Consider the following 19,116-nt stretch of genomic DNA (forward strand, 5'->3'; position numbering starts at 1 on the left):
CATATCTTTGGTGTTTGTCTAAACACTGGCCTTTTCTTCTCAACACAACTGCCATTCATCACTTCAAGACAATACGCTGTTATTAAAGCAACGATGCAGAATATAAGATGGCAAACTGTTTTCTCTGAGCCATGCCACATTTATATTACATTTTCTGCTGTTGTTGTTTTGCAAGTGTCTCATAACTCTTCAGAGCCGTTATGTTTTGTCACTGAATGCAATGTTGTAATATTTAACCACAAATCGCAAACAGATGTGGATGTGATGCTATTTGTCTTGAAAAAAAATTTAATCATCTTAAACGTGCAATCATCAGCCACCATTCATAATTGATTTCTAGAGACGTCTTCTTCCCAGGACCGTTCCAGAAATAGACGAGAAGTGACTGATTCTGATTAGACGCAACAAGCCACCACAAAACTGACAATGACAGTGGCGCTAAATGTTGATTAATCGCCATGTAATTGCATTCCACAGCATTTCAACAGTCTGGTAGAGTCAGCGCCTCGGCGAGGTTGGTGTCACATAAGACTTTCATTATAATATGTCAAAACGCACATATTTTAATTTGATCGATTAAACGACTTGATTAAATCCATGTGCACACAGCAGCTCTGTTGATTGCACTTTGCGCCAACCTCCTCTAGCCAAAGAATCTTGATTTAATTATTAGTTCATATATGTTTTTTATTTAAATGTGTTTTATATCAAACTTGAACATATTTATCATACTCTTAAAAATAAAGGCTCTTTATTAGCATCTTTGGTTCCACAAAGAACATCCATGCAACCTAGTTCTCATGGTTCTTAAGTTTTTATCTCACAGTTCTGACTTTTCTCACAATTCTAACATGTTTTTCTCACAATTGCGAGTTTATATTTCACAGCTCAGACTTTTTTTCTTACAATTGTGAGTTTATATCTCACAATTCTGACTTTTTTGAGTTCTTTTAGGAACTGTTCTCTTTTAAGAACCCAAATGGTTCTTCTATTTCTATGGTTCTTCTATTTCCTACAATTGTAAGTTTTTATCTCACAGTTGTGAGTTTATATCTCACAATTATAACTTTTTTGAGTTCTTTTAGGAACTGTTCTCTTTTAAGAACCCAAATGGTTCCTTCCTGACTCACTTATGGAGAAACATCTTTCAAAATATCTTTTATGTTCCACTTTCTTTACTCATACAGGTTTGCATTGGCATAAACGATGGTAGAACTGTGAACTATCCCATGCATTAAGAACCTTTGGTTTAGTACTTACCATCCAGAGAGAGCAAGGAGTCAAAGATCTTGCACTGCACCTGGCCCGTGCTCTGAGATGCACAGGACATCCACAGGCCTTCGTACAAGCCCACAGCCATGATGATGGCGTCCCCTGCGTACGAGGACTGCTTCCATTGGGGCAGCACCGTAGTGGAGATGATGCCAATCCATCCACCGAGAGCGAGAAAATAGCCCAGAAGCTGAAACCCAGAGTTGGCCATAATTGTCCTTTTTAAGCTTTCGTCTTAGTTCAGAATTAGTCTGAGTTCAGTGAAGTTCTCCAGCCACCTGCAGTTCCCTCAAGAACGTGCGAAGAAATCCACCTCGCTCAGAACGAATCGAACGAGTCGAGATGAGGAGTCTGATTCTCGCCAACTGATTCTGTATCCCTTCGTTCGCTTCAGTATCTCTCATTTGGAGGCTTCCTGTGACATCCCTTGATTTGAGTTCCTCAAGTCTCCTCTTTGAAGATACCCCACTTCTGGAGGCTGTGGAAAAAAGAGCGTTCAGGGTGCCCAGGGTTGCCGTCAGGATGTGGTTGAGCGCTGCTTTACTGTCTGCATAGCTGTTCTTGTCACACACCAGTGCGTCTGGATGGGAAAAAAAACGGAGAATACTTCACAGACAAAAAAAAGCCTTGACGGAGTGAATGCGATGGGGGGTGGAGTGGCAGGCTGATGATTACTCTGATTGGTGGTTTAGTGAAGAGAAACGCCTCCTGAAAGTAGTGCAGGAGGGACTAATTAAGCCCAGATGTCACTTGTGGAGTCAACTCGCAAAAGTGGGACGTGCGATACGTCGTAAAGCCCTAATTGCTCAAAAGAGATTGTCAAAGTAAGCAAGTGTCTTCAAATCTTCACAGTCATACGTGGATTAAAGTTATTGCCCTGGTGTCAGAAATGTGGCATCTGTTGGGTGAAGTTGTTTTTCCCCCATTTGAATGTGTTCCTGCATTGACCCTTGTGAAGCACTACAGAGGCGCATAAATCAGCGTTTAAACTGTGCTCGTTTGAAAGCAAGTGTCACCCGCACACAAAAACTCTTGCTTCTGGTGGAGATTTAGGGGTTGGCCTGTGACAGCTCGGAGGATCTCCATGGGAACCCGCTCGGTTTAATCACCGAGCGAGGGAAACACACAGCGGGTCTGGCTGCATGGAATGGAGGCGCCTTTTGGGTCTGATCACAGAGGAGTTGAACAGATTGTGACAAAAGTAGAAACTCAACTGTTACTTCAGCTACCCATGTTGTTCCAACTCACACAGTTGTCTGAAGAAACTATTTCTTATTGAACGATTTTGCTAATTGATTGATGATATGGAAGAGGTAAATGTAAGTTTACATCTTACAATTCTGACTTCTTTTCTCAGAATTGTGAGATATAAACTTGCAGTTGCAAGTTATAAAATCAGAATGGCACGATGTTGCCAGTTTATATCTCACAACTCTGAACTTTTATCTCACAATTCAGATTTTTTTTCTTACAATTCAGATATTTTCTTACAATTCTGACTTCTTTCTCACAATTGTGAGATAATATGTCTCACAAATTTGACTTTTTTTCTTACAATTTTGACTTTTTCTCAAAATTCTGACTTTTTTCTCATAATTCTGACTACTTCTCACAATTGTTTCTAACTCAATTCTGACCTTTTCTCACAGTTCTAAATTTTTTTCTCAGAATTGTGAATGTATATCTTGCGATTCTGACTTTTTTATCACAAATCCGACTTTTTCTCACAATTCTGACTTTTTTCTTACAATTGTGTTTATAACTCAATTCTGGATTTTTTCTTACAATTCTAACTTTTTATCACAATTGTGAGTATATATCTTGCGATTCGTACTTCTCACAATTCAAGTTTATATCTCACATTTCTGACTTTTTCCTCACAATTGCGAGTTTATATCTCACAATTATGAGTTTTTGTCTCACAATTTTGACTTTTTTTCTCACAATTTTGACTTTTTCTCACAATTCTGACTTTTTTCTCATAATTCTGACTATTTCTCACAATTGTTTGTAACTCAATTCTGACCTTTTCTCACAGTTCTAACATTTTTCTCAGAATTGTGAATGTATATCTTGCGATTTTGACTTGTTTCTCACAAATCCGACTTTTTCTCACAATTCTGACTTTTTTCTCACAATTCCGAGTTTATCTTTTTTCTTACAATTGTGTTTATAACTCAATTCTGGATTTTTTTCTTACAATTCTAACTTTTTCTCACAATTGTGAGTATATATCTTGCGATTCGGACTTCTCACAATTCAAACTTTTTTCTCACAGTTATAAGTTTATATCTCACATTTCTGACTTTTTTCTCACAATTGCAAGTTCATATCTTGCAAATCTGACTTTTAATCTTATAATTGAGTTTATATCTCACAATTCTGACTTTTCTCACAATTGCGAGTTTATATATTGCAGTTCTGACTTTTTTTATAATTGTGAGTTTATATCTCACAATTCTGTATTTTTTCTCACAACTGCAAGTTTAACTCTTTTAAATCGGACTTTTTTTCTTATAATTGAGTTTATATCTTAAAATTCTGACTTTTTTTGCAATTGCGAGTTTATATCTCGCAGTTCTGACTGTAATTGAGTTTTAACGTCCAATTTTGAGGAAAAAAGACTATTTCACAATTCTGTTTTTCTGTTCAATTTTTATATTTTTTACATTGGTTTATTGTCACCATTATTGAGGTTTGCAGGTTAACCATATAAAACTATGAACTACTGATACTACTTTTTTAGTAGTAGATTAGATTATTTCTCTTTCAGAGGCAAACATTGCAGAGATCAAATACTGAGTCTGATACAAAACTATGGGTCGTCAGAGTAAAGTTTTATGATAATGATTGAAAAGTTGCTGAGCAAGAACTTTGTAGTTGCCTTGATTAGAATTCATTGACGAAATGATACATTTTGCATTTAATGAACAAATTATTGGTAAAAAATAATGTTAATTATTAATTTTCTCAACATTTTTTTTACAGATTGCTGACTGGCCCAAGTCAAGAGTCCACTGGCAAGTCTTGAATCAATATAACAACACACTTCTCCTCACATGATTTGAGGTATCTTTCATGTCTGTTGCATTAATGGTGTGGGATGAGTGGCCCACCAAATTGTAATACTTAAATTCAGTGTTTTTTTTTCACTACATGTGAGCAATAGCAATAGTAATGTTTGTCTAATTAAACACCACAAATAATAAAGTACATAGTGGAAAGAGAAAGAACACAATGCACTGTCCTACATATTTGGCAAGCATAGAGCTACAGCTACAACAACAAAAACCTCAAACTGCAATCAACTTTTGGACCATTTTAAATGAGATAATTAATCTGGCGTCTAAGAACTTGTAGATGGCCATTACACAAGGGCTGTGAACAAGGACTTATGAAAAACAAGTCATTATTTCATTGACCTCGGAGAGGTGGGGCAGTTCTGTGTTTCCAAAACGTCTCATTAGGTTTCTCTTTGAAGCATCATCTCGAAACAGGATTAGCCCCCACGGTCCATCCCAACACGGAGTCAGGGGTCGAATACGCACTCGGGGGCCCCTGGGATTGGTGTTATTACAAGGAGAGGGGTTAATTATCTAGATAGCAATGAACCAGAGACCACAAGTCTGGCCGATCCATTCCTTCTTTCCATTCATCCACAACCCCATCCCTCAATACAAGTCACACACATGCACAAAGATGAATTCATAATCCCAGCCCCCATCCCATGCAACGATCACCCCAGGGTTGCTGTTTACATTTGAGTGGGTCTCACTGAACTATGTAGCTCAGACAAACCCTTTTACAAACAGCTCATCAGCCCATCTCTCTGCATGGATTAAAATACCATGTAACCATGCTTGTATGCGCCTGCACAAAACCCACTGGGGGTAACAAGACAGATCCAACGTTCACGGCGGTCAGCGTGGGAGATAAATAGACAGATAGAAAGAGTAAATTAACTTGAACCGCATGCTTACTTCATAATGTAGCAGTGTATAATGTTGTTATTCTAATTTGCATAGAACATAGAAACAGTCTGTTTCACACATTGGAAACATTGGTGTGACAAATAGCATTGACATCTTGTTTCTGGTCTGCTGGCCTTCACAAATAGAAAATCAGAACGGTAGGCTCTGCAAATTAATGCATGCTATATGTGACCCTGGACCACATATCCAGCCTTAAGTAGCACAGGTATATTTGAAGCAATAGCCAAAAATACATTGTCACATGGGTCAAAATGATAAATTTTTCTTTTATGGCAAAAATCACTAGGATATTATGTAAGTTAACTTAATTTAATTTTTGATTAGTAATATGCATTGCCAATAAATTAATTTGGACAACTTTAAATATTTAGATTTTTTTGAACCCTCAGATTCCAGATTTTCAAATATTTGTATCTCGGGCAAATATTGTCCTATCCTAACAACATACATAAATGGAAAGCTTATTTATTCAGCTTTCAGATGATGTATAAATCTCAATTTAAAAATAATTAAACAATTTTTGTGGTCCAAGGTCACATATTGCTCTGCTATATATACAGTTTTATATATAGCAAAATATATGAAAGTTTACACACACCTTGCAGAATCTGCAAAATGTTAATTATTTGACCACAGTAAGAGGGATCATACAAAATGCATGTTATTTTTGATTTAGTACTGACCTGAATAAGATATTTCACATAATAGATGTTCACATAATAGATGCATAATCAATGTTCACATATAGTCCACAAGAGAAAGTAGTAGTTGAATTTATAAAAAAAAAGACCCTGTTCAAAAGATTCTTAATACTGTGTTGTTACCAAATTCTGTGGTTTTTCAGCATTTTTGCACATTTGAAACCTTTCCAACAATGATTGTATGCTTTTGAGATCCATCTTTTCACACTGAGGACAACTGAGGGACTCATATGCAACTATTACAGAAGGTTCAAATGCTCACTGATGCTCCAGAAAGAAACACAATGCATTAAGAGCCGGGGGTGAAAACTTTTGGAATTTCAAGATCAGGGTAAATTGAACTTATTTTGTCTTCTGGGAAACATGTAAGTGTCTTCTGTAGCTTCTGAAGGGCAGTACTAAATGGGACAAAATATGATATTTAGGCAAAATAAGAAAACATACAAATGTTCATTCTCAGTAATGAGCATCAGTAAGTGTTTGAAACTTCTGTAATAGTTGCATATGAGTCCCTCAGTTGTCCTCAGTGTGAAAAGATGGATCTCAAAATCATACAGTCATTCTTGGAAAGGGTTCAGATACATAAAAATGCCGAAAAACCAAAGGATCTTTCATGTGAAATACCTTGTTCAGGTCAGTGCTAAATCAAAAATAAAATGTATTGTATATGATCCCTCTTATTTTGGTAAAATAATTAACATTTTGCAGATTCTGCAAGGTGTATGTAAACTTTTGACCCCAACTGATTGAGGTCAACTGATCAACGATTTCAGATTCAGACACAGTCAACACTGTATGGTATTGAGAGACTTTTTAAATTGAGAAAATCGTAGCTATAATTTCATTCAACATTTCCATGCTAAGCTAAAGGTAAAGACTAAATGGAAGTAGAGGAGACAAAAACAGTGAAGTGGATTGTAGTGAAAGTCCCCCTCCTTCACAGGCCCAAACTTCAGCGGCTTAGGAGCTCTCTGGGAAACTCTGACCATTGAAAAGACCATCTGGTCAAGTTCACTGCTGGCTAATTAGCGATGAGACATTCAAAGGGTTTTTCACCTCTGTAGACAGCAGACTTGTGTAGAAAAAAAAAAGTTATTTGCGTTCAGACAAAATGGAGGGAATAAATTATAGAAGAGGTGCACATATGACAGTCTGTGAATGTGGTTTTTATGTGAATGCAACAGTATGCATAGAATTCTGTGTTCATTGCATTACATTTAGGTTGAAATGCTAAACAAAGTACAATATTACAGTAAACTGCCAAGCTAATGTATTGCCAATGTGGGGAAATTGGGTACAGTACAGTGTCCAAATGAACCATCACCTCTCAAAAAGTTAAATCTGGACTTGACTTGTCAAGTATGTTGGAAAACGAAATAAATGTGTCATAGATACTCAAGTTATCCAGCATGCTTTGTGGCTGAGGTAAATTTAAAAGCATATTCAGAATGTAATTCTGTGTCCCTAAACTTTTTAACAGTAAAAGCTGGAATACATGAAACACTAGGCATCATAGAAATACGTAAATGGTTTAGTCATTCTGAATACAACAAACTCATACAGAAACATTTGCCTCATTGCTAGGAGATGCATAACTAATGAAAACAATATGTTTTCTAAAATCAGCTCAGAATATTACATATGTTTGATATCCTCTGACTGGATGGAATCTAAAAAACTCATAAGGTTATCTCACAAAAGTGAGTACACCCCTCACATTTCAGCAACCATTTTAGTATATCTTCTCAAGGGACAATACTATAGAAATGAAACGTAGATATATTTTAAAGTAGTCAATGTGCAGCTTAGATATAGCAGTATAGATTTACTGTCCTCTGAAAATTACTCAACATAAAGCCATTATTGTCAAAATAGCTGGCAACAAAAGGGAGTACGCCCTAAATGAACTTGTCCAAAGTGTCAATATATTGTGTTAGCACCATAGTTATCTGGCACTGCCTTAATCATCCTGGGAATGGAATTGACCAGAGCTGCACAGATTATTACTGGGATCCTCTTCCATTTCTCTATAATGATATCACAGAGCTGCTGGATGTTCGACACATGGTGCTTCTTCATCTTCCGCTTGAGGATGCCCCACAGGTGCTTATTAGGGTTCAGGTCCGGAGACATACTTGGCCACCCCATCACCTTCACCTTCAGCTTCCTCAGCAAGGTAGTTGTCATCTTGCTGGTGTGTTTGGGGTCGTTATCATGTTGGAAAACTGCCATTCGGCCTAGTTTCTGGAGGGAAGGCATCATGTTCTGCTTCAGAATGTACAGTACATAATGGAATCCATGTTTCTCTCAATGAACTACAGCTCCCCAGTACCAGCAGCACTCATGCAGCCCCAGACCATGATGCTACCACCACCATGCTTGACTGTAAGCAAGACACAATTTTCTTGGTACTCCTCACCAGGGCATCGCCACACATGCTGGACACCATCTGAGCCAAACAAGTTGATCTTATAGTCTCATCAGACCACAGGACATGGTTCCAGTAATTTATGCTCTTGGACAGGTTGTCTTCAGCAAACTGTTTGCAGGCTTTCTTGTGAGCCAGCTTCAGAAGAGGTTTCCTTCTGGGAGTACGCCCATGCAAACCGACTTGTTGCAGTGTGCGACGTATGGTCTGAGCACTGACAAGCTGACCTTCTACTTCTGCAAGCTTTAAAGCAATGCTGGCAGCACTCATGCATCTGTTTTGTGAAGCCAGGTTCTGCACCTGATGCACAGAACGAGTGCTCAACTTTGTTGATTGACGCTTGCAAGGCCTGTTCTGAATGGAACCCATCTTGGAAAACCTCTGTATGACCCTGACCGCTGTAGTGTAACTCGGTTACAGGGTGTTACTAAACCTCTGATAGCCTTGGCCATCTTTGTGGAGAGCAACAATTTTAATTCTCAAATCCTATTTTGCCATGAGGTGCCTTGTTGAACATCCAGTGGTCAGTATGAGAGAATTGTACTTAAAGCACCAAAGTTTAACTGCTCTAATACAAGATACACAACTTTGTATGGTCCTGTCAGGCAGACAAAATATAAACATGATGAATAGGACATGTGGCTTTGTATAGTTAAACAACATACTGCTGTTATCACTTAGGGTGTACTTACTTTTGTTGCCAGCTATTTTGACAGCAATGGCTGTGTGTTGAGTTATTTTCAGAGGACAGTAAATCTATACTGCTATACAAACTGCACATTGACTACTCTAAAATATATCCAACATTCATTTTTATAGTATTGTCCCTTGAGAAGATGTACTAAAATGCTTGCTTAAATGTGAGATATTGTATTTCTGTAAAATTTGTCAGCACTGGCTTCCAACAATGTGCAGATTGGCTCTGACTTTCTGCAACTGGTGTCAATAGCTATGTTTCCATCACCCTGTTTTTATGCACATTTTGAAGTATTGCATCAGTAATGGAAATCACAATGCGATAAATGGGTTAAAGTATTAGTTTTCTTCCAGAATAAAAATGTCTGGATTATTTACTCACCCCCATGTCATTCAAGATGTTCATGTCTTTCTTTCTTCAGTCAAAAAGAAATTGAGGATTTTTCTCCATATAGTGGACTTAAGTGAGAGCCAACAGGCTGAAATTGTTTTCTCCAACTTCAAAATTGTCTGACGTCGTTGTTTTACCTTTTCAATAACGATAATTATTGCGCAGTATAAATTTCTTTGATAAACGATAACAAGAGTAAGATAAATTTTTATTCAAGAAGTGAACTAATCCTTTAATGTGAATAATGGCAGATGGAAATGCATTTGCTGAATAAATTCCTCCATGCACATCAAAAAAGTTATGTGTTTTTGCACACTGAGATGAGATAACTTGACTAAGCAACAGAGAAATCTCATTGCACAGCATCTGAAATGCTTAACAAAAATCGATCCATACAGTATTTCTGTTAAATTGCCTCTCAGAACTGTCTTACACGACTGCATTTGTGTTTTGTCTGCTCGCTCTTAGGCGCAAGAAAAAAATTTTATATATGAAAATTATTCTCAGTAATTTCTCATTTTCTTTGTGATATTTAATGGCAGTTTATCAGGAAGTGATTATTTTGTTTTCTTTGACTCGTTGGATGGAAACAGTGCATATTTGCAAATGTTTTATGCAGTATTCCAGTTTTGCAGATATTGCAACTTTAAATGGAAACATGGCTAGTGACATGTTCCATGAACATATTTTGTAAATTTCCTTTCGTAAACATATCAAAACTTAATTTTTGATTAGAGGTATGCATTGCTACAAACTATTTGGACAACTTAACTTGGACAGCTAAAGGCATTTTTCTCAATATTTTGATGTTTTTGCACCCTCATATTCCAGATTATCAAATAGTTTTATCTCAGCCAAATATTGTCCTATTCTAACAAACCATACATCACTGATTATTTATTCAGCTTTCAGATGACATATAAATCTCAATATCTAGTTTTGTGGTCGAGGGTCGCATATAACTCCGTCTGTTAAAATCTGGGGGAAAGTACCAAAATTGTAGACTGTTCCAGCTTTAAGATTCTCATTTTGTGCAAACAGTCTGTAAATCACATGACTTAGTGTCTTCTACTCAGGAAACTGGTTAATGAAGTTGATGAACTAAACAAATTAGGGCGTTATCAAATTATAAAGTGTACTCAGCCGCTGTGGTTAGAAGGGTGGGAATCTTGGAACACAATCTAATTTGAAATTCTAATTTAATATTGCAAGATGAAGAAAACAATATGCCAGGCGTCCTAGATGTGTTGAGCTGAAACAATACATTTTGGCATTGAGCTGTCAGTATATTTCTAGACAACAGGACAAAAGTGGTACTAAGAGTATTTCCTTTTTCAAAAGGCAAGCTGTCGAGACAGTGATGGCCGTAGTGATCTGAAGTTGTCAGTTTGATTAAAGGTAGTAAAATTGGCCAAAATCAAAAGCGCTTTATGATGTTGGGGGAAAAATTGGTAGATGGGAACTGTTGTACTGGAAACAATTGTCAATGAAGCTTTAACAGTGTTATTGAAAAGAGGAAAGAAAGTTTCGAGCATGATCAAAGAAGACAATGCCTCTTCTCATCATCCTTCCGAAACCCATATGTGGCTGAATGACCCCGTTTCTAGATTCGCCGTCACCATACGCCGAGCACGAAATCCGTGCTTGCATTAAGGAAGGTGGTCTGTTTTTCCACTCCTCTTTTTCCAGGCCCTTACAACACTAAGCTGAGCTTAGAAGTCAGCTGACATGATCAAAGATACCAAGTCATATCCCAGCTAACGAGACCCGAGTGTTCCCGATGCATGGAAGAGACCTCCCAGAGGACGGGGACCTGCTCCGTGCGCTCCGACATGGGAAAGGACCGACTTTTGTGGCCCGAGTCCCATTACGGTTCCCATAATTGCTTTTTCCATTGTCGTCACCCATTGTCGTCTTCCTTCTTTTGCCTTTATTGTACGCATACAGCTAAGGAAGCCTCTTGCATTCATCCCACTCGGATAGAGGGATCTTTTCTTTCGCCCCCCTTCCATAATGTACATTTGGAGGGTTCGTGTTGAGCGTGCTTGTCAAGACATCAGAGTGCACTCAACGGCAGCGACGTCTAGAAAGGAACGAGAACAACGGGGGTCCCTCTTATTTGGCTATGCACTTATCTTGGTCCGGATGAGCTCTTTGTTGCCTGTGGCCCCTGAATTGCCTCTTCCACCTGACTGACAGAAAAACATCAGGCTGGAGTGGTGCCTATAGAAAGTTCTGCTCGAGAGTTTCCACCTGGGCTGGACGGACGGAGGGAGGGAGAGAGTAGCCAACATCAACATGCCCTCGAGCCCCGGGGCAGAGCAGCTGAGTTGGACGCAGGGGCTTGAAAATGGGGGATTAGAAGGGGAATGTGTTGGGCTAATCCACCATTATGTGGCGGCCCTCAGGTCTTTAGCGACCTTAAAAAGTGTAAGGGCATTCTGCCGCCCGGAGAAAAGCAGAATACTGTCTGAGCAGTGTCTAATGTGCGGTAGCGGTAGAATTTCATTTATCCTTCATTTCTGCTTCTAACTCAGGACAAGTGATGCTAGACCTTGCTGTGACCTGGTGTATCCATGACAGCCCGACATCTTTATCTGACAGATCTGCAACCAGCAAAGACGATCCACAAGAAATTGCTAATTCCGTCCTTTATACTCTCAATGCTTCCATTAACTCCTTCTCCGCCACTGACAGAATTTTTCATTATTTATGAGACATTTTGTAAAAATGGTCAAAAATGCTGGCAGCTTTTTAAAAAATGCTAATGAGGAAAGAGTTAAGAACCTTGAAAGATATAGTTCACCCAAAAGTGAAAATTCTGACAATAATTACTCACCTGCAAGTCGTTCCAAACCTGTAAGACCTTCCTTCATCTTCAGAATACAAAATAAGATATTTTGGATTTTCGTTTCTTGATGGCTATAGATGGGTGGGCTGGCATATATCCTGGGTGGGCTTTTTTTTTTGTTATATAGTCTAGAAGTTATTTATACTGTAGATAATGGTATATTAACCACATCAACTATATTATATGCACACTGAAAAATAAGACTTTATGGCCAGCCTAGAATATTTTACAGTTTCACAACTAAATAAACTTCCCACTTTATTCTCTTTATCATTTATTTTTTTGGTGATTCTTTTCAACCAACTTCAAAATGGTGAAATTTGAAAAAAAAAAAAAAAAAGTTGAATCATTGCACAATTTATTTAGTTTTCATTCAGCATTAACAGCAAGCCAAAAGGGGTAAGCTTTCAACCGAACAGTATAGCCTACATGCATTTTAGACGCTTTTATTTTGTTGTTGCCCCCTCCATGCAATGAATGCACATTACTGAATGAGCGGGACATTTATTCAACTATTTTTAGAACATTTATTGAACTGCTCAGGCTATGATACATAATCATGTATTAAATTCCCGTAACTCACCCGTTAATTTAATACCGTTTTCGCTTGTTGTCAATCTCTGCTTTTACGCAACAGACTGAAGCCTCCGCATGAATTCAGCACGTGTTGCATTTAGCTAATAAAAGAAAAATGGTGCAATTTTCTGGTGTTCAGATCTCTTCAGATTTCTTCGCACTATGAAAAATGGTTCTTCTACTTTAAGAACTGCTCTTTGGGGAATCTAAATGATTCCTCAGTGGCATCTCTGCAAAAAACCTTTCTTGTAATCTTTGTTTTGCATGGAAAATCTAAGGTAACATCAACTTTTTGCTTTACCTACATTACCGTTTTGCAAATTAAAAGGGTTAGTTCAACCAAAAGTAAAAATTAGCCCATTATTTACTCACCCTCAAGGCAGCCTAGGTGTGTATGACTTCTTTCCAATCTGAGTTATATAAAAAATTGCACGACGTATGACATCCGTATTGTGCATGCGCTACTCAGAAGTGACGAATGCGGATGCGCAGTGGGAGAGATCAAAACAACAGTAAGTCACTAATTAGAAGTACAAAATGAGGATTTGTAAAGAAAAATGTTGAAAGATTTTGATATAAGCCAGGAAGAGACTAGTTTTCCATTGCTAAAATCAAGAAACTTTGCTTTCTTTGCTCCTGTAAACAAACATTGGTTTTTACGAGACTCGCAGGCACATGCGCAACGCTGACGTCCTACTTCATCTGTCCGGAGCTGCTTCCGTGTACAACTGTTAGCGCAAGCTAGATTAAAGTGATTATTATGTTTTAAATATAGATATTTTTCTTACAAAAACACATTGATTCGCTACAGGAGCCATGTGAGGCACTTTTTATTATGGATGGATGTGCTTTATTGGACTTGTTTTGGACTGTTGAAGAGAAACACCTGCCAATTGCCATTATAAAGTTTAAAGGAACCAGAACAATTTTTTAAATAACTCAGATTGCATTCGTCTGAAAGAAGAAAGTCATATACACCTAGGATGCCTTGAGGGTGAGTAAATAATGGGCTAATTTTCATTTTTGAACTAACCCTTTAATTTCCGAATGCAATCTCAAAGACACCGTGAAGTTCTCTTCTACCTCTTATCACAGATTGCTGCTTCTAGTAGACCGTGTGAAGTCAAGTCATTCCCTCCTCCAGCCAGTAAGGATGAGCTTCATGGTTCCCCCAAGCACAATCGCACTGACTTGGAGCCTGTCCCAGGCCGGCACCGGAATGATCCAAGTCTTAGGGGAAATAAGACGACAGTTCATTGCAGTAACCACTGAAGTCATCATTCAGGCATCCGTCAAAATCTACCAACAATGCCACCCTCTGTCTTCATTTACACAAGATTTGGTTAAGATTTTAAGTAACTTGGTTAAAGAGATGAGGATACGTTTATGTGTATTTATGATTCTAGCGTATGTGAGCTGTCAGGGTTTAGGGCTGTATTTTACGGAAGCCATACAGGCTTTTTTTTTCTGACTTGCTTCGTAGTGATCTTGACTTAATTTTCTTGTGGTTGCTACATAACAGTTGTGTTTACGACCATGCTTTAATTTTCTCTTGATGTCATCATAAAGATGTTTATTTGGCTTTTTTTATTTTTCTTGGTCTGAAGATCAAAAAGCCATTAAGTACTGCCACATCATTTGCTAAATAGTTTTCTTTATTGTGTATCAAATGGTTTGTGACAAACAGTAAGTGAAAGTTTGTTTGTTTAAAAAAGTGGTGAGCACATGATATTATAATTTAAAAATAAATGTATTATTAATATTAAAACTTTTCTGCTTTTTCTTGCAGGTCCTAATTTAAAGGGATAATTCACACAAAGATGAAAATTACCCCATGATTTACTCACCTCCCCAAGCCATCCTAGGTGTATATGACTTTCTTATTTCAGACAAATACAATCGGAGTTATGTAAAAAAAGAAAAGTTCTGCCTTTTCCAAGCTTTATAATGGCAGTGAATGGGGGTTGAGATTTTGAAGTCCAATAAAGTTCATCCATCCATCATAAAAAGATCTCCACACAGATCTGCGGGTTAAAAAAGGCTGATGCATTTGTGTAAAAAAAAATCAATAATTACAACTTTATAAACCATAATCTCTAGCTTCTGCTAACTTTTGTACACGTTCTTACACAAATGCATCAATTCACTTCAGAAAGCCTTTATTAAAGGGATAGTTCACCCAAAAATGAAAATGTGATGTTTATCTGCTTACACCAGGGCATCCAGTGTAAGCAGTAGTATGTTTTGCACAGACAGGTCTAGTAGTATGTTTTGCACAGACAGATCGTTTTGTGTCTTAAGACCTCAATGTATCGTCGCGAGTCGCAGGGTTTCATTTGTTTTTGTCTGTGTATGTTTTTTACTCTTAAAGATTTGGTGCCCATTGACTGCCATTATATGACTGACAGACTGCAACGGTTTGAGTTAAAAATCGTTGTTTGTGTTCTACTGAAGAAACAAAGTCACCTACATCTTGGATGCCCTGGGGGTAAGTAGATAAACATCAAATTTTCATTTTTGAGTGAACTATCCCTTTAACCCCCTCGGAGTTGTGTGGAGCACCTTTTATGATGGATGGATGCACTTTTTTTGGACTTCAGAATCTCAACAGCCATTCACTGCCATTATAAAGCTTGAACGAGTCAGGACATATTTAATATAGCCCCAATTGTATTTGTCTGAAAGAAGAAAGTAATAAACACCTAGGATGGCTTGAGAGTGAGTAAATCATGAGGTAATTTTCATTTTTGGGTGAACTGTTCCTTTAAGTATTGTGTTATCAGTCTTTTTGCTGTATTTTATAGTAATATAATCATATAAAGCTTTGTTAAATTTTTTCTAAATTCTAGTGTGTGTGCAATTTCTATATTTAAAAAACAAAAAGAGCTAGAAGTATAGATTTCTAATTCCCTATACTGTATCTAAATTCGCATTCTTATTCATATTCAAATACAATTAAATTAATGCCAGTAATAGCCAACAGCTTCGATTGTGGCTCATCCAGTCAGATTCCCAAATAGCCAATTAAGTTTACAAATTGACCTTGAAATGTCACAGTAACGTAGACTGTCTGTTGAACTTGATTATTAGTCTGATAAAGATGGACACCTTTGACATTTGTTTACTCAAATGGTTTAATTTCTTAACCTGCATAGTTTTATTTCATTGATTAAATATTAGCTACTCGCCTGGGTAAAATCTGTCATTGTGAAGATCTAACAAATTAACTTTTAAAATCAGCGGCTCAAATAACTCCTTAAAGGAGAAGTTTACTTCCAGAACAAAAATTTACAGATTATTCTTTAAGATGTTCTTTCTTTCTTCAGTCGTAAAGAAATTAAGTTTTTTTGAGAAAAACTTTTCAGGATTTCTCTCCATATAGTGGACTTGTATGGTGCCCCCGAGTTTGAACTTCCAAAATGCAGTTTAAATGCAGCTTCAAAGGGCTCTAAACGATCCCAGACAAGGAATAAGGGTCTTATCTAGCGAAATGATTGGTCATTTTCTAAAAAAATTTCAATATATATACTTTTTGACCTCAAATGCTGCTCTTGTCTAACTCTGTGTGTACTCTATGTATTCCGGTTCAAGACAGTTAGGGTATGTTGAAAAACTCTCATTTTCTCCTCCAACTTCAAAATCATCCTACATCGCTGTTTTACCTTTTTTTGTAAAGGGCATTTGATTTTCTTTGAACGTTCACTTTGTAAACACTTGGTCGTTACTTCTGCAGCAATGTAGGATGATTTTGTAGTTGGAGGAGAAAATGAGAAGGGAGTTTTTCGACATACTCTAACTGAGTTGACGCAGAGCTAGACAAGATGAGCATTTGAAGTTCAAAAATATATTAATTGTCAGTTTTTTTAGAAAATAATTGATCGTTTCGGTAGATAAGACCCTTCTTCCTCAGCTGGGATTGTTTAGAGACCTTTGAAGCTGCGTTTAAACTGCATTTTGGAAGTTCAAACTCAGGGGCACCATTGAAGTCCACTATATGGAGAAACATCCTGAAATGTTTTCCTCAAAAAGCAAATTCTTTACAACTGAAGAAAGAAAGACCTGAACATCTTAGATGACAAGGGGGTGAGTAAATTAACTATACATTTTTGTTCTAGAAGTGAACTTCTCCTTTAAATCTTGCTAATGTGTTTAGATTAGCTGCATTGCAACTGATTAACACTCTGACAGAAATATTAGTAAAGTGTTGTGATTATAATGAAAAGGATCAAATTTGTGTCTAACTTTTGTTCTCTTTCGCTATCCTCATGGAAACTTTGGCTGATTCCATGTCAGGTCCTGTTAGCCTGCTGTTTTTCGGCCACCTTTTCAAGCCGTAGAGTAGGAATTAATTTCGTCAGGACGCGTCCTGCTGCGTCCGGCTAAATCCTGCCCTGGGAGAGACGTGCTGAGTCTGTCTCCCTGGAAACCTCTAATGGATACTTTCAACCTCCTCACTTTCATCTAACGTTTCTTCTGTGACTAGAGAGACAACAAGAGTAACGCTGCCCATTTAGCCTCAACTGACACTTCTCTCAAAGGGCATATCAGTGACTTCTCGGAACTAGTCATGTTTTTTGTTTTTCTCTCTTTTTTACTTCTCTGTTTACAAGAAGGAGCAGATCACAGCAAATTTAATTTTATGAGACCTGGTTTTGACATTTACTGCAGTGCCCTAGATCTCACTTTACTGTAAAAATGTAAAATGCCAGCACTGAACTAATCACCTTTTTTTATTAACAGAAGGTTCCTGTGATTTCACTGATATTGTGCATAAAGCCTGCTCACCAAGCCTTTATTTGATTCAAAGTACAGCAAAAACAGTAAAAATGTAAAATATTTTTACTATTTAAAATACATTTATTATTATTATTATTTAAAAACAGCGAAGTATAATTTTTTTTCAGGTTTCTTTGATTAATAGAAAGTTCAAAAGAACAGCATTTATGTGAAATAGAGATCTTTTGTAACATTATAAATGTCTTTGTCATCACTTTAGGTCAATTTAAAGCATCCTTGCTAAATAAAAGTATTAATTCTTATAATTTCTTAAATAGTTATTTTATCATTTTTTAAATGCTGATCTTTAGATCTTTCTATTCATCAAAGAATCCTGAAAAATATACTCAGCTGTTTTAAATATTGATAATAACAATAATAAATGTCTATTGAACAGCAAATCAGCATATTAGAATGATTTCTGAAGGATTTCCCAGAATTGCGTGATATAAACTTGCAATTGAGAGTTATAGTCAAATTGCGAGATATAAATTTAAAATTCAGAAAATTTTTGCGCAATTAAAAACTCACAACTGCGAGAAACAAAGTCATAATTGTGAGATATAAACTCAATTATGACTTTTTTCTCAGAACTGTGTAATATAAACTCGCATTTTTGAGTTATAGTCAAGTGGCGAGATATAAACTCAAAATTCTGACTTTTTTCTCAGAATTGCGAAATAAAGACTCGCGAGGAAAAAAGTCAGAACTCCAAGATATAAATTCTGACTTTTTTCTTGGAATTGCATGATACAAACTTGCAATTGTGAGTTATAAAGTAAGATTGCAAGACATAAACTCACAATTTTGTCTTTTTTCTCAAAATTGTGTAATTAAAAACTCATAATTGTGAAAATAAAGTCAGAATTGCAAGATAAAAACTCATTTTTTAGCAAATGCGAGTCTGTATCTCGCAATTCTGACCTTTTCTGACGTTTTTGCGAGTTATAAAGTCCAGTTTTGAGGGAGAAAAGAGACTGATATGTTCTTAGAATTGCGAGTTCATATCACAATTCTGACTAAACGCGCGACTGCATGTTATAAAGTCAGAATTGTGAGATATGAGCTTGCAATTCTGAGAAAAAAAAGTCAGAATTCTTAATATCTCCAATTCTGACTTTCTCAGAGTTGCGACTTTTTGAGAAAAAAAATTGCAATAACTTTTTTTTTTATTATTTAGTGTATATTTTTATTCAATATGTATGGCATAAAAAGGCTTCCATAGAACTTCTCCAATCATTTAATCCACTAATATATATATATATATATATATATATATATATATATATATATATATATATATATATATATATATATATATATATATATATATGGCAAAAACAGGCTTCCAATCATTTAATCCGCCAATATATATACATCGCTATAATACGCAAAAATATACAACCGTGTCCAATCTTACCAGCCTAATTATG

The 19,116-nt window shown here is 36.7% G+C and overlaps 1 protein-coding gene across 1 annotated transcript in view; it reads right to left on the minus strand.

Moving 5' to 3' along the window:
• epha8 (eph receptor A8) overlaps nt 1-1,483 on the minus strand; it is a 28,582-nt gene extending 27,099 nt beyond the window's left edge. Inside the window, exon 1 of the mRNA XM_073826381.1 lies at nt 1,261-1,483. Within this exon, the coding sequence (XP_073682482.1) occupies nt 1,261-1,483 (223 nt within the window). The remainder of the gene's footprint in view (nt 1-1,260) is intronic.
• Nucleotides 1,484-19,116: the final 17,633 nt, after the last annotated feature.

This window comes from Garra rufa, chromosome 20, assembly GCF_049309525.1.
Source record: "Garra rufa chromosome 20, GarRuf1.0, whole genome shotgun sequence".
NCBI lineage: Eukaryota > Metazoa > Chordata > Actinopteri > Cypriniformes > Cyprinidae > Garra > Garra rufa.